This window comes from Abramis brama (genome assembly GCF_963993115.1).
Source record: "Abramis brama genome assembly, chromosome: 20".
NCBI classification, from domain to species: Eukaryota; Metazoa; Chordata; class Actinopteri; order Cypriniformes; family Leuciscidae; genus Abramis; species Abramis brama.
In genome coordinates, this window is record NC_139982.1 from 23,056,938 (window position 1) to 23,074,115 (window position 17,178).

Below are 17,178 nucleotides of genomic sequence, written 5' to 3' on the forward strand. Positions count from 1 at the left end.
TTTAAAAGGGGGCCAGTACACTGTAAAAAATGATTGTAATTTTAACGGTAAAAGACTGTAAAAATGCTACAGTGAAAAACGGAAAGTTTCCGTACTATATACGGTAAATAACTGTGACAGATCTAATGGTACATTTAATGTAATTTTACTGTAAAATACCGTTAAATTTACAGTTTTTGAAAGTGAAAAAGAACAACTCATTGTATAATTTACAGTGTAAAACCGTAAATTGACATTCGCACAATTCCCTGTGTGACACTTCACATTTGATGTATTTTTGTTGAAATAACTATGTTTCTTCATAGTTTTCTTCGTTTTTTCTAATCAGTTATGTACATTAGGGTTTTATGTTACATTTAATGTTGTTAAATTAATGTTTATTGCATTTTTAAAATTTCATGTGTGTTACCGTGATGGTGTTTAATGTTTGTGTGAATGACACTGTGCAGCTTCTATAGTATTTACTTTCTTGTGGAAGAGCTGCTTGTGATGAGCTTTGATGGATCATGTGACTATCATCACTGCTGTGATTGGTGGTTATCAGTGTATTATGGTACAAAACAGATATTAATATTCATATTTATATATTATTCATATTCAGATATTCAATAGGACGGTAAATTCCTATTTACCACATTATATCAGATAATAAAATACGGTTTATTACTGTAAATTTTAAGTTAAGTCTGTAAAACCAATAACGGGTTGCTACCGTATTTTTGACGGTAAAGTTCTGGCAACCACAGCTGCCAGTTTTTTTCCGTAAAAATCACGGTTACATTTTTTACAGTGCAGAGACTTGGCTGGGGTCTCTTTTGATTTTGTCCATCAGGAAACCACTAGCAACAGCAATCCCAATTGTTGAGGTAAATCGTGCTCAACAAGCACCACACATTTTCCTCAGGAATTTCAAAATCTTATTATACATAGGCCTAAAGATCTGAAGTTTTCTAAAGCAGGCACAAGAATTTCAACCCTTCAGGTAGAAAAGTCATTTTCTGGAAAATCCAGCCATTCTGACTAGAAAAATCCAGCCATTCTGACTAGAAAAATCCATCCAAGATTAGAGTATTTTTCTCCTGTTTAAACCAACAGTATTTGTTCAGACGTCTCAAAACAGATATTCCGTATTAGAATGCTTATATTTGTTATATTTATTGGTCGTTATAAAGCATAAAACAAAATACAGCGCTCAAGCACTGTAGCATATGGAGTCTGTCAAGATCAAATTAGACCGTCGTTTCGATTTGCAACCATTTTGAAAGAATCCAATAAGAATGTTAAAGCGATTTTTCAAGCACAGGTTCCCCATGTGGACGTGGATGGTTTTGAAAGGAAGTAAATTACCCCCAAACAGCCTTCCACTTAAACAAGGACAAAGAGGACCCATGTCTGCCGGTCATCCCTGCGGTATTTTGAACACGGTAAGCATCTGTTCCAGTGAGTCTATCAGTGACAAGACGGCTTAAAGTACAGCACTCAAGAATGCAGCCGTGGAATGGAAAGATAAAATCTGACAATCACAATGGGCAAGATGATTCATCCATGTTTAATGTAGATTTTGTAACATTTTCAAGTGCAGATAAAACATGAACATTGAGTTTTACAAATGATGCTACTGGAATGATAACCAAAACAAGGTATAAAAAGTTATTTTCTTGTAGCTTCCACCAAAAGTTGCGCTAACGCTAATTAAATCCGTTTTTCATTTTAAATACAAATTTTTCCCCAATAACGATCCAAGACACCATGTTTTAAGACGTAAGAAAATAAATAAATTGAAGTCTGATACAAATTTATGCGGCAACTTTTTTTTGGTTGATGCAGATAGTGAACAGATTTAAAAACATTATCAAATAAATCATGACTAAGCATGACAAATTAAGATATGAAGTGAAACAGACACTCATTACAACAAACAATTATTTGGCCAGACACTTGATAATATAAGCAAATTCTGTGACTTAAGAGAATATAGTGTTTTATGTGATATAATGTAGTGCAAGCTGGATATTTTTTGAATGAATACATTTCAAACAGATTAAACAGCTTTTACATTTCCACAAATAAAAGCCGAAGTTATGCTAGACTTCAATGCATCATCTGAGGAATGGAATGCTTTCATTAAAAAAAACATTAGTATGCATAGTGTTTTTTTTCTTTAGTGTTTTTACATCCATCAAGATGACACCTAGACACAATTATTAGCCGTATAGGGGTATTATACAATACTCCAAAATAATTAACAGCATATTTTGTTTGTCAGCCTCATAAAAAACTCGTTATCCCATAAACGCGTTACCCGTTTCGACTCATTCCACGTGTCTGTACTTGGTGAAAAGGTTGTAAAGAACTCGAAGTGTTGATTTTAGGTCACAATTCACAATATCTGGAACAAAAAAAATGACTAATTTTGACATTTGAGAACAAAAGCTTTTATACAGTTACAATTCTGTCTCACTCTGAAGAACTCCTTGAGCAGCTAAAACACACATTCAGTGAATAGTTTCTTCAGGTCCAGTTCTTGTTTGAATTGATTTAAAGCATGAAGTGGATTTATGCAATGTTAATTAATGTACCAGACTCTTCAAGGACTCTGACTGGCATTATATGAACAACACTACCAAACCTGGTCCTAGACACACATTTAACTTGAAATCATTCAAATACACACACAAACAATCATACACACAGTATAAAGACTATTCATACACTATAAATTAATAGTAGTATATAGAGAGAGCTGTTTAATTGTGATATTTGTATATTTTATATATATATTATATATATATATATATATATATATATATATATATATATATATATATATATATGAAAACGACACCGTTATCGTCTCCATGTAAACTACAAAAATACGAATTTGTGAAAATGGTGACGTCATGTGCATGCGTATTAGGCCGGTGACACACTGGATGCGTGGCGTAAGCGTCTCAGCTGCGTGGCGTGTCCGTTTTTATTTCGGCTCCCATGTTAACAGGTTAGAGCTTGCACACTGCCTGCGTGACGCGCGTCTCAGGCAGAAAACGCGTGCATGCTAGAAATAGAACCGACGCCTATTTTTCACGCGACACGCAAGCGTCTTGGAAGCGTTTCCATGCAAAATTGAATAGGAAAAGATGTTTATATGACATTTTGACACGAATACATATTAATAAATGTCATTTTGATGTTTGAAAGTGTCTAGGGTTTGACATAAATGCAAATATAAATGCAATTTAAAAAAATATAATCGATTTTCAAATACTGTACCTGTCAATACAGAACGAAATATTATGTTGCCTATTTTGCCGTCAACACTGCCGACGTTGCCTTTGCTGCTATATATTTATGTTTAACATGAAGTATAGGCCTTCCACAACTCTCTCCCCATATGTCGAATATATCACCAATGAGGCTTATTATTATGTCACCTAGCAGCAGCAGCCTTTGAATATAGTCAGAGAGAGTTGTGGAAGGCCTATACTTCATGTTAAACATAAATATATAGCAGCAAAGACAACGTCGGCAGTGTTGACGTCAAAATAGGCTATAGAATATTTCGTTCTGTATTGACAGACAGTATTTGAAAATCGATAAGATTTTTTTAAATTGCATTTATATTTGCATTTATGTCAAACCCTAGACACTTTCAAACATCATAATGACATGTATTTATATGTATTCGTGTCAAAATGTCATAGAAACATCTTTTCCTATTCAATTTTGCATGGAAACGCTTCCAAGACGCTTGCGTGTCGCGTGAAAAATAGGCGTCGGTTCTATTTCTAGCATGCACGCGTTTTCCGCGCGGCTCGAGCCGCGCCTGAGACGCGCGTCACGCAGGCAGTGTGCAAACTCTAACCTGTTAACATGGGAGCCGAAATAAAAACGTACACGCCACGCAGCTGAGACGCTTACGCCACGCATCCAGTGTGTCACCGGCCTTACGTGTTCAGTCTATAGGCATGTACATTTTCTTTACAAAGTAACATCGCCAACTACTGGCCTGGCAGCATAATACAGCAGCGTTTTTAAACATTTACGCGGATCCGTGTGAACGTTGTCGTCATTACGCAAAAAACGCAAAGGAAACCATTAATGTTTTTAGTACATTGTTGTCGTATAAACATACCCTGACTATTGTTAAGGGAGGGAAATAGGACTAACTATTCTTAACTGAATGAAAATGACTAAGTAACTAAATATTATTAAGCGTAGGAAAAGTTCTAACTAACTATTCTTAAGGAAAGAAAAGTGCTAATTAATTAACTGAAGGAACTAACTAAACTTTTTTAACTAATTTTGATAAAATTATAATATTAAGTCAAAAACTGAGAATTATGTATAAGATATACTGCAAACAAAAAATATAGATTATATAAATTAAATTAAATTTACAGCACAATCCAAGAAACGCCTGTTTTTAAATGTAATTTAAATATTTTTCAATTATCTCTGAAACTTCCATAATGCAAGGCATTTAAGAAATGAACTTTCAGGTAAAAAGAGCAACATCAGTAGCAGAGTACAGCCCTGACAAGACAAATCTTTTTACAATGATAGGATTTGCAGAAAACAAAGGCATAATTACCCTCAGGCCTGGGTTTGGGCCTCTCCAGGCCACCGTCCTGCATCAGCTCGAAGGAGAAAGACACATTATGAACCTGCAGATAAAAAACAAAAAAAACAACCATATTTTGACACCTTGAAGAAGTACAAAATGGGGTACGCATTTAAAAAAAAAAAAAAAAAGTGATTTCCCAAAACTGGACAGTAGAAGGACCTAAAGCAGTTATCTCTGAAATCCACACATAAGCACTGGATATTAGAAGGGAGCCACACATCACACCACTTATCCGTTTCCTGTGCAGAGGCAGATTACAGATGCATCCTGGTGCAACATGCCCATTTGGCACGGGCCGGGCCTGCTGGATGTGACCCAGGTGAGCAGCCTGTACTCTGGGCTGACTGTCAACACCACCCCCTCTCGATGACACTCAACACAGCACACCAGGATGGCCTTCCACACTGAAGCACGTTAACCACCCATGTACTCAGAATTTATACCTTTTGGTCAAAATTCTCAGGGGTCAGGAAGAAGTTGTAGAGGGGGACGAAGTATCCTTCTAGAAGTCCCATCAGCAGGACCAGATACACACCATCTGCAAACTACAAACACGCCTCAGTCAGAACAACTCAATCCAGGCATACACGCCCAAATCGTAAATTTACATAAACGATGCATTAAAGGGATAGTTCACCCAAAAATGAAAATTTGGTCATTACTTACACTCCTGTTCCAAACCTGTATGAGTTTCTTTCTTCTGTTGAACACAAAAGATACTTGACGGGACTCCATAGTATTTTTTTTTCCTATTATGGAAGTCAATGGCTACCGTTCAACTGTTTGATTACCAACATTCTTTAAAATATCTTCTATTGTGTTTAACAGAAGGGAGAAACTCAAAGGTTTGGAACAACATGAGGGCGAACTATTTTTGGGTGAACTATCCGTTTAAATTAATCAAAAGTGACAGTGAATCAATTTCTATTCATGAAAGAATCCTGAAAAAAAGACCACGGTTTCCACATAAATATGAAGCAGCACAACTGTTTTCAATATTGATGATAATAAGAAATGTTTCTTGAGCAGCAAATCAACATATTAGAATAATTTCTGAAGGATCATGTGACACTGAAGACTGGAGTAATGATGCTGAAAATTCAGCTTTGCATCACAGGAATAAATTAAATTTTAAAATATATGAAAATAAATTTTTTTTTTTTACTGTTCTAAATGTCTTTTTGATTAAACAAATGCAGCCTTGGTGAGAATAACAGACTTCTTTTAAAAAAAATCTCACTGACCGCCAAACATAGCAATCCTTTAGCATCTTATCAGTTGATTAATATTTGGCAACCGTGAACAACCTACATATAAGCTAATGAACTACTTTATTTAGTGAAGAATAGTGACTTAAATTTCTGTATATTTCTGACACAAAGCCATCATATGAGTTCAGAAAACTTGAAATATAAAGTACAAATTGAAAGAGCTACTTTAAATTCTATTTTCATGGAGCTTTTGTGTCTGTTTTGAAGATTGAAAGCTTCAGTTCCCATAACAGTTTCATGTAAAAGATCGACTGGAACAGCCAAATGGACTGTGGCATGTGACATGAAGAGGGATTAATGATGACAGATCTGTAATTTCATTACATTTATTGAACAAAATACACTTTATCATGTTTTATAAAATCACTGTAACGGATGATTTCTCATGGCTTAGCGCTTTAATTTACCACAGTCACAGGATATTACCTGTGTATCCAGTTCAGCAACCTCCAAGTTCAGTTTATTCAGGTGTTTGTTGACGAAGGTGATTAGAGTCTGTGGAAAACAGATGCATATGTGGTCAGGCTTGTCTTAGGATGTCAATTCGGCTAATACTTGTGCTCTTTCATACCTTCTTCACGACATTCAGCTTGTCAGGAGCATGATCAAACAAGGTATCAAAAGCATCACGCTCTACACGGAAGAATACATCCATGTATTAGAAAACAACTGAAACATTTACACAATCATTCAAAAGTTTTGGGGTTGGTAAGATTTTCATTTTTCTCTTATAAGCTCACCAAGGCTGCATTTATCTATCAAAAATTACAATCACAACATTACAATTTAAAAATAACTTAACTTTTAATATCAGCTATTATAACATGTAATTAATCACTGTAATGCAAAGCTGAATTTTCAGCATCATTACTCCAGTCTTCAGTGTCACATGATCCTTCAGAAATCATTCTAATAGGCTGATTTTTCACAATTTGAAAACAGTTGTGCTGCTTAACATTTTTGTGGAAACCAGGATACTTTTTTTCAAGTTCAAAAGAACAGAATTTATATGAAAAATCTTTAAAAACATTATAAATGTTTTTACAGTCAACTATTGATCAATTTAATGCATCCATGCTGAATAAAAGTATATATATATATTTTTTAAATCTTACTGACTCCAAACTTTTGAATAGTAGTGTATATAACATCTAAATTATATAAATTTTAATAATACTTACCATGCCTGCCAGATAATGCCCTATGAACAAAGAACACACCTATTAAATTATGACTGAACATGCGTTTAGAAAAACATCACATGATAATTCCAGCTACTGGAATTGATTACTACTGGGAGATGATTATATATATATAATATATATATATAGGTAACATAGCAGTCTTTGGCCGATATTAGAGGAGTTTTTTTATATTCCATATTTAAATGTTCATGCTCATTTCCTCTTTGCTATCATTAAATGCTTGATTAAAGTTAATCTTTAAAAACACCGATTTAATTACATAGTTTAATGAAATCTTTAGCAAATCTCAAAATGAATATCCAATTTTAGCATTTTTTCTATTTATTTAGACAATCGCGTAGAATTTTAATATCGACCATTTGGTCATAACAGGAAAAAAAATTTGGCTTATCGGTATCGGCAAGAATTTTAATATCAGTGCATTATTGCATGGTATGCATTTCATTCATCTCTTGTACAGCATGGGAGGTAATTTATCTTTTGTAATGCTACAGTCACTGAAATCCAGAAAAAAAAAAAGTCAGCTGCTATTTGGGCATGTGGAAGGGTGATCAAATTGATCAGGCAAGTCTGGGACTGCCCTGGACAGGGCTTTCTCCCCATGAGGCCCCCTCCTCTCACTCTCTAATCACTCCTGCCAGCCATCAGCCTGGGCAGCAGCAGCTACTGTGTGTGTGATAACAGCCTCAGGAAGTATTCCACAAACACACACACGTGCAAAAACACACACTTATCTCCCCAGCTGCCAGGTGCCTGCTGGACCGCTCTACAGTCAGCTGTGAACATATGTATGTGTGTGTGTTTCCACACAAAGGGTGACAAAACAGCGCTATAGGCTAACCCAGACGCCATCTTGTAATCAGTGATCTACTGCACAATGATTGAAACATATGAAAGGAATCATTACAAAAGATGCAAAAGATCATTAAACCCTGATATTGGCACATTCATGAACACATGGGGGTGACATTTGGAAATTAGGGATGCAGCATTGACGTACTCGGTGTTGCCAGTGATCTCCTCCATAACCTGACGGGATTGGAGAATGCCCTCTCGTTTCTAAAGGAAAAGAAAAAGGGAACAGATTGGATATCACCAAGAGTCAGAATTCTCTAGGTCTAGGAGACTTAAGAAACTACCATTGTTTGATATCAAAATATCTGTAATGGGAAAGCAATGAGTTCCTCTAGTCAGGCACAACGGGAGAATTACAGGACGATGAAATTTGAGACCATTTATTTTAATATAATCCATTCTCTTACATGAACTGTAAAATTATGCCAATAAAAAAAAAAAAAAAATATTGGAAAGAGCTTTGGCATTCAGGATTCTCAATTTTTTCCCATTAATTTCTATGATTTTCCCAGTTGTTTGTGATTTCTGTATATTGATTCTTAAGAATAATTTTATTAAAAAATTGTTTATGATTTATATTTCAATTTTTAATTGATTATACACACACACACACACACACACACATTTTTGTTTAGAAAGATTTAATCAATTAGTAGTTTAAATAGTTTAAATATGATATCAAATGTAACTTTATCATAAAAATTATATTTAATTATGTACACACACATATACATATTTTATATACAGTATATATATATATATCATAAAGTATCATATATAGATGGTTGCAGTCCTCAGTTTCTATAGTCAATGAAAACTTGGAAAAATCTGAGATTTCCAATATTTCCTGATATTTCCAAGTTTTCACTGACTATAGAAACTTTGAGGACTGCAACCATCTGTATTTGACTCAATATCAAAAGGAAGACAATACAGAGAGCAAAACAAATTTTTTTTTTTTTAAATGACAGCATCAACATCAGCAAGCTAGCATTAGTTACTGAGGCCAATTAGCTTTAGATATTGGGGATAATTAACTAGAACTCCATATTTAATTCTGTATCCAATGATTGCAAGAAAATATTGAATATTATCATTTGTAACATTGAAGTAAAGCAAGAAAATATCAAAAGGAATCATGACAAAGTGCAGATGAAAGTAAAGCTAATTAGCTTTCATCTGCACTTTCTATTCTTACTTGATTTCTTTCCTAAAATATATTGACAATAATTGGTATGTCAACATCAACAAATTTATCTATTATTTGATTTTGTGGAGATTTGTGAGAAGAATTTGTATGAAAAGTTCATCAGGGAGTGTTTTAAACGCAAATAATAAAGATTTATTAGCAGTTAGCATCACAGTCTAAAACAGAGTCTACACACCTGGACCACAACCACCTGAATGGACACATGGTCAGGGAGGCGAATGGGCGCTCTGAAGTGCTGTGAAACCGCCACCAGCAGGTGAAGGATGGCCACAATGCTCTTAGCGTGAACCGCTAGCAAAAAACAAAACAAAACAAAAGAAAGTCACCATGAAATCAACTGATAATTCTTATTTTTTTATAAGAATATTGCATTGTTTAGTATAAATGATTTATCTGTGCACATCATTTTATAAAAATTTGTGTGCCCTCGTAATCTTTACTCAAAATTTCCCCTCTCTCTAATCACACGTTTACTGACGCAAGGGCGGAGCAACCTGTCACTCACATGACATCACAGCATTAGAAAACCACAACCATCCAATCAATTCCCGATGGGCAAAATTAAGTCCCGCCCTACATTTGAGTAATTTCACTCAGACATCCATAAGAACAGGGAAGAAAAGACTATCGCAACTTCCATTTCATGCCGACTTTAAATCTTAACATTCCTTGAATGTATTAAAACCAGTATTGGCACGAAACAAGCTGAGAAGTAGCCTTAGATCTGTGAATTGTTACTTAAGGACACAGGATTGACGTTCTCCTCCATTTAATACGAAAATCAATAGCGCATAAATCTTTCTGCCTCATAAAATGAACTGCAATCTCTTTAGTGTCTCTTCCACATAAGTAGAGTGATTGAAATCCACTAAAAAACACTGTTGCATCACCTTAAGTGTTTCCCAAGCCTTTGAAACTCAAAGCTATGAGAAACACCCATCAATAGCATTTTAAACAGACCTTACTTTGTTGTAAAGCCATTTTGTGCACCACAGCATGTCTAAGTGGACACTTTAAGCCAGGTCCGTATTTAACATCACATAACACTTGTCTTATTTAGGATCATTTGAACAAATCATGATGAAGCTCTAGGGACCTACAGTCGACGTTCCACTTGATGCTCCTGGTGGAGACCTTCAGCGCGTCATTGATTCTCTCCAGAACCGTCTGCAGCTTCTGCTTCTGGGCAATCTCAGATTGGGTCACCTCTGCAACATTTAGCTTCTCACCTTCAAGCTTTTCTAGAGGACAGAAACACAAGGCCAAATCAGAATAGGGATGTGGGGTAGATCTCAAGGAGTCTGGATAGAACTTACTTGGTTAAGTCAAGTCAAATAAAACCAATCAGAAGAAGCCATATAGTAAAATAAACAGAGATTTGTACCAAAGAGCTTCTGGAGAACCTGTCCGTCATAAAGATCTTCAGCCAGGTCCTTCACAATGATCCTTTCCCCAACCAGAACATCATTGATCCAGTCGATAAGCACCTAATTTAGGCATAATCATGGGTGTAGTTTGTGAAGACATATGGGTGAATAAATGATGGCAGAATTGACATTTTGGCTTTAAACACAAACCTTCATGAGTTCCTGGAGTTTTCGGTCATTTTTCGAGTTTGGGTCCACCATAGTGCGGACTTCATTTTCCTCTGTGAGGGAAAGAGACAGACAGAAAGAGGGAGAGGAAGGTGTAAGGGCTTATTATTAACCTGAGGGAGCATCAATTGAACGATCAGGCTATGGGTTCAGTACCTAGCATGATGTCCTCAGGATGAAGCTCAAAAGGTGTGGGACTCATCGGGAGATTAATGGCGTTCATCCCCTCCTCCTGCAGCTCCGATACTATAGGAGACAGGACACATCGGGTGAGAGGTAACAAATTATTTCTGAATACAGTGGCCAGAAAAAGAAAAAAAAAAGAGAAATGAAATCGAGTGTTTTATTCCTTGTGTTATTGCTGTTTTATAAGGTTTAAAAAGATTTCTATTTCAAATAATTGTTGTTTTTTGAACTTTCTATTTAATCAAAGAATACTGAAAAAATATGAAGCAGCACAAATGTTTTCAACATTGATAATATCCCAGATAGCACACGCAAGTCTGCAAGATGTCTGTTAAAGATCACTTTATCTGGAAAGCATCTGCTGTTAACTAACATCTGATAGATGTCTTTAAGATGTCAGTTTTACACACATTCTAAATCATAAACATCTTAAAGACATTTTCTAAATGTCTATTTGACATCTGCCGGGAAACGTCCTATAGACATATTGCAGATGAGCAAACACTCTAAAAAATACGTCTTCCAGATGTAAACGCACATCAAATAGACGTCTCCGTGGTGAAATAATAATAAATGTTTCTTGAGTAGCAAATCAGCATATTAGAATCATTTCTGAAGGATCATGTGACACTGAAGACTGGAGTAATGATGGTGAAAATTCAGCTTAAGTACATTTTGAACTATATTCAAATAGAAAAGAGTTGTTTTAAATTGTAATAATATTTCAGAATATTACTGTTTTTACTACTTTTGATCAAATAAACTGGTGAGCATAAGAAACTTCTCTCGAAAACATAAAAAAAAATCTTACGACCCTATTAAATAAATATAATAAAACTATATTAAAGCTGCAGTCTGTAACTTTTGGCACTCTAGCGGTTAATAAACAGAACTGCATGCGTCTTGCTGAAAAACAATGTAGCCGGAGCTACTTCTCTCTGTTTATATCTATGATGACGAGTCACGCAGGTACTGGGCTACTCTGCAGTGGTACGACCCGTACCAGTCTAAAATAGTCCGAATATAAACACTTATTATAGGTTTACCGTAGTGATTCAGGATAAGACAAAAACACGGTTTGGAAAATAAATTCATGATGTACTCACTCATTATATACATTTTGAACAAAAAAAGTTATAGACTGCAGCTTTAAATTAAATATTATTGTTTGTGCTATAAATAATAATATTTAGCCACCAGAGATATCATGATAAGTTTTCAACAAGCAACTACCAAGAAATGACAAAAAACACCTTAGCAACACCCTGGCAACCGCCCACAACGCTATCATCACGGCTCATTTTCAGAAGAAAATGTTTTAAAAAAATGCTACATTTATTAGACTTCAGGAAAACGTCGACATTCTCAGCATCCTCTGAGAAAAACCCAAGACTCCAGCTCTTCGCTCCAACAGCAACCCAGCATGCATCACTGTCTACAGCGCTGATTATGGGGATGCGAACATCCTGTGCTGGATTCCAGAGGCCTCCCATGGAGGACGATATCCTATTAATCAACACCCTCTCGACCTCACGCACAGCTGCTCTCCTGCTGCTTCTTCTCGCTGACACGAGGGGTGCATCCAATCCAACGGCACGACAAAGATGTCATGTAACTTGTATTATGGGGAGCGATGAGGTTAACATGGGTGACTGCCTGGGAGGATGTTTAACAATGAGCACCACAATTTCTTCAGAAATTAGTCATTAACAAGAACTTCACCAGAAGATCTCTCTTTTATGGTGCTTTTTTGCACTCTTTGAAGCTGAAACATCATTATATGGAGAGAATTGCATAGGAACAGCATATAGGAGTGACATGAAAGGTGACTAAATAATGTTTTATTACATTTTATTTCACCAACTATTTAAGTTGTAGCAGTAATCCTGTGTAATGTATATTTTCAATTGCAACTAAAGCAATAAACATAAAATGCACTGCATTTTGTGAAATAGCCCTTTTAAAAATCAAATCCTACATCAATTACCCATCAGGATCACAGTTCTCGTCCTGTGCGTGGGTGAATACGAGACGGAGCAATAGGCAGTCAGAGAATCCGAAGGCTCAGCTGCGTTTTCCTCTCAAACGGCCTTGCAAGTGCTGATGGATGCCGTGCAATCATTACAGAAGTGCACTCGGGGAATCGTTCAAACCCAGAAGAAACACTTGAATGTAATGGGTAGTGGCACAGAGACTAATTTACTTACTGGATAAGAGGACAACAACAAAACTAATATATTTTTTATTTGTTAAGGATGTGGATCACCAGAAGTTGTCAGGATTATTATTGGGTATTGCGGTCTAGTTTCGCAGCTGTTCTTGTCTCAAGGCTGAGATGACTGTTCTCATTCCTGTACAATAACAATCTCAAGCCTCGTCCAGACAGAATACCTTACATGGTTAGAACAACACTGCCAAAGCTGAGTGTTAGCTGAAGACAGAGCTTAAGAACACTTTATAATGTGCCAACGTGTGATTTTTAGACTATAAAAAGGCTGATTATTGCTACTCAAGACTGTAGTTTAGAGGTTTTTCGTCAGAACAATTCGATGACTCAGTCATTTTTAGGTGTGGGTGAATATTTTGAAAGGTTTTTTATAATCATGCCTCCGAGGTGAATACTTTAAAGTGCTACTTGCCAAAATGGAGCATAAAAAATGACTAATAAATTTCGGAATAGCTAATGTTAAAATCTTAAATGAACCACTTTGCGTGAATGTGACACATTTATGATATCAGTTTATGTTATTGAGCACAGTAGAGTGCAACAGCATCCACTCACTTTTTCAGTTGCCTTGGTTCGTGAAGTAGTTTTCCAACAGGGGTTTTAAAAAAGTCTTCATTAAAGAGTTAGAAGCCAAAACCCAAACAGCTACCAGGTGAATTACGAGGTGAATAAGGTGAGGTGAGGTGAGGTGAGATGAGGTGAACCCCCCCCCCCCCCGACTATATAACTGACTCATTTACATCATTTGCACTGTTTCAAGGGAGTGGGCGAGCACTAAGAGTTATTTTGGTGCAGTTTGCTTGTCTCGATTCTCTGATTGGTGGAGCTTCTCTGCAGAATTATGGGTATTGTAGTAGGAATTCCACTGTTAAACGGTTATTTACAAAATTAGAAATAATGCGGTCTGACAGCTTCAACAGAAGCAACAACCTCAAGGTTCACAGTATAGTATATCTTTGATTGTTTATAATTACATTTTCCTACAGAGAAACTTTTTTACTTTTAAAAGCTGACAATTGCACTCTGTTGCATAATCTAACTCTTAGATCTAAATCTCTAAATCTAACATTTCTGCTATTTGCCTTTCTGAAATAACTTAATTTACGCCACCAAATCAAATCAATTGACAATTTATCGGTTTTAGGACGAGCTAGACATGTTCAAAAGAGAAGGTTTTCGATTCAATGAGTCGATTCAACTGCGTTAGAGAAGCGCAAGGGTCGATTTAGTGAAATGATTCATTGAAAAGATCCGACTCAAAAGAGCGATTCGTCCGAACATCGCTAAAAAACTGCACAAAATTTAGAGTGTAAACATTATATTTGTCGCTACTTTAAACACACCCCGTTGTCGTTTCTTTTGAGGTTTTTAAAATATAGCCTACACAAGACACAGATGTTGACAGTGTTAACAAACGACTTCTGAAGTTATGCGGCAACTTTTAGCCTACTTTCAAGCAAAACGGTCATGACTAGATCAGCTGTTCAGTATTTAAAACGCGCAAAACATCACTCCTGGCAAAATAGACTTCTTTTCTTCTTTTTTTAGCTCAATCTACCTTCTTTCGCCTTTTTTCTCCTGGCCAGAGTCCCACCAAGTTTTCCCAGAAATGAGTCATCTTTCTTTCTGGAGGACGGAGACTTTGGAGTTGGCGACTTGGGAGAAGACGGAGATTTCTGCGGGGAAGAAGCCATCAGTAACAGTCAGGGGCAGAAAAGTGTAAATAATATGTGATTTCCCCCGCTGAGGGAGTGCGTAAAATCCCAGGAACAGGAACGGAAACGGAATTCCAGCTATTTGCCCAGCCTTCTAAAACGAGCTTCCCTTTTCCTTTGATCCCACCCTCTTTCCTAAGGGAGACTGTTCAGAAAGTGATTCGTAGCGACTCTGAGCTGCCATTATATCATACAAAACTGCAATGTTATTATTACAGACTTAAGCTATAAAGAGCCAAAATAATCCGTACAAAATAAATCAAAAGTTAACATTTTATTGTATGAAACTAAAATTATTTTATATAGGACTATTTATAGCTATTATATAATTTTCAGAAAACAAGCATTTTTAAAATGTACATCTTTCCTGTTAATATTTGATAAAATACAGAAATTTAAATATTCTTACAAATAACTTTAGTGTTAGTTTCCAGTTTTGTTTTGTTTTGTGAAGAGAAAAGGAGAGCCAACTCATTGTTTTTACATTTATTAAATAAATTACACAAAGCAACAGACAGACAAGATTAAAACCAGAGCCATTTGTACAAATGTCATCTCAACTTCTTGAAACAATGACATTTGGTTTGACTTCAGAAATAGTTGATATTAAAGGTCACTTAAGATATCCTGTTCATTGTGTGATAGAAACAAACACTCAAACACACTTCATCACTGCCATTAAACTTTGGCATCTATTGGAATATTCACTGAAGAACTGAACAAACATTCATTAAGAATTTTAACAGAACAGGAAGATAAATCAAAAACTAAACTGCTTTAACTATATAAATCCCATCGCACCAGTGTGAACAAAATGTGTAGTCAGTCCTCTCACCTGTGCAACTTTGTGTTTGGAAATATTTTCAGTTAGTAAAGAGACACATGCTTTGGTTTAGGGTTTATTTCTTTTGAAGAACACAAAAGGCAGCATTCAGTTGGGTTTGAATAAACAAGCGTATTGCAGTCTGTTCAAGATCTTCAAATAATGCTCTCTCTCAGTCTAAAGGAGTTTAGGTCCAGTGGAACTGATAGCCTCTGGACAGGATCATGCTCTCCAGATCCCGGTCCTCAGCTTTCTCCTTCAGCCGCTGTTCCTCCAGAAGACTGACCAGTTTATCTCTTCTCTCCACCACCTTCATGATCTCCACCAGCAGGCTCTGCTCCTCCGCCAGCTCGCTCGCACTCTTCTCGCAGTCTGGATATGGAGGGAATACAAAGACAGGCCTATCGATAATCAAGTAAAATATCGTCCACATAACATTCACCATGTAACAAGGTTTAATCGCTTTTGAATGTATGATAACCATAATTATTACACAATGACACCTCTGTGTTCTGTGGCTTAACGCTGCATGTCTCAGTGGTAAACAGTGAGCTTCACCACCATGAAGAATTAAAATAAACGTGTGTTTGCCGGAGGCTGAGGGACCAACCATTGACTTGCAAATGAAGCCACTATCACCTTCCTCTCCAGCTATCAATTCCTGTTCACAAGTAAATGCGCTTCCACTTACAATATGTTTTCACTCTAACTAACCAATTATCTAATCTAATATCCGAAAAGTTGGTCCACAGACCTAAATGTTTTCACTTTTAACGTGGAATACATCTAAAGTTGACAACCCTCAACCTTATCTTTTTTCAAAATGTCATGCTCACTGCATTTATGTGATCAGAAATGCAATAAAAACAAAAATGTTGTGAAATATTATTACATTTTAAAATAATTTTCTATTATAATATATTTTAACCCTTTCATGCATGAATTATGATAACCTCAGTCAGGATTTTTTTCCTATGTGTTTTTATTGCTCTAAGGGCATGAAAAACAAGAATTGATTTTTATTTTATTTTTTTACATATTTTTCAAAGAGATCTTCAGATGTCCACTTGAGTGGACAGCATGCGGTTGGTTTAAACTTAAGATATACTATATTAAATATAAGACAATAATCAAACACAAAGTATGTGAATTTAACAAACTAATCAATACAATTATATCAAATCATGTGAAAACTATAAAATATATACAAAAAATATAAATGCAAAATATTGCAAAGGCTTCATACAAGTTGCACTTCGCGTATCTTTGATATCAGAACATGAGGACGTGATTTCATCAGAATTTTCTACAGTCTGTCAAGGTACAACTGTGGACACCACTCAGATGCTCTCTCCAGTGCACCAGAGTATGGAGATTTACCCTTATTAGCTGATAATTCTGATTATGTTCAAGATGGACATGCACATTTCTATCATAGCCCTCCTCTGAGAAAACCTAGCGATACGT

General features: G+C 35.9%; 2 protein-coding genes across 6 annotated transcripts in view; both read right to left on the reverse strand.

Annotated features, from left to right (window-relative positions):
* Window positions 1–1,530: 1,530 nt before the first annotated feature.
* On the reverse strand, window positions 1,531–15,007 carry parvaa (parvin, alpha a). The gene is made up of 13 exons (XM_084095917.1): window positions 14,732–15,007; window positions 10,917–11,006; window positions 10,743–10,813; window positions 10,550–10,652; window positions 10,266–10,406; window positions 9,341–9,456; window positions 8,101–8,159; window positions 7,077–7,096; window positions 6,467–6,528; window positions 6,322–6,390; window positions 5,068–5,169; window positions 4,592–4,664; window positions 1,531–2,389 (listed from the first exon to the last, which is right to left on the reverse strand). Exons 1-13 carry the CDS (start codon window positions 14,865–14,867, stop codon window positions 2,313–2,315), a joined length of 1,119 nt encoding a protein of 372 aa, XP_083952043.1. The 5' UTR covers window positions 14,868–15,007; the 3' UTR covers window positions 1,531–2,312.
* A 767-nt stretch (window positions 15,008–15,774) lies between these two features.
* Window positions 15,775–17,178, reverse strand: part of mical2b (microtubule associated monooxygenase, calponin and LIM domain containing 2b) — a 45,726-nt gene continuing 44,322 nt past the window's right edge. For all 5 annotated transcript variants that reach the window (XM_084094726.1, XM_084094723.1, XM_084094725.1 and 2 more), the window contains one exon: window positions 15,775–16,083. In XM_084094726.1, coding sequence (XP_083950852.1) covers window positions 15,899–16,083 — 185 coding nt within the window. In that variant the 3' untranslated portion in view covers window positions 15,775–15,898. The remainder of the gene's footprint in view (window positions 16,084–17,178) is intronic.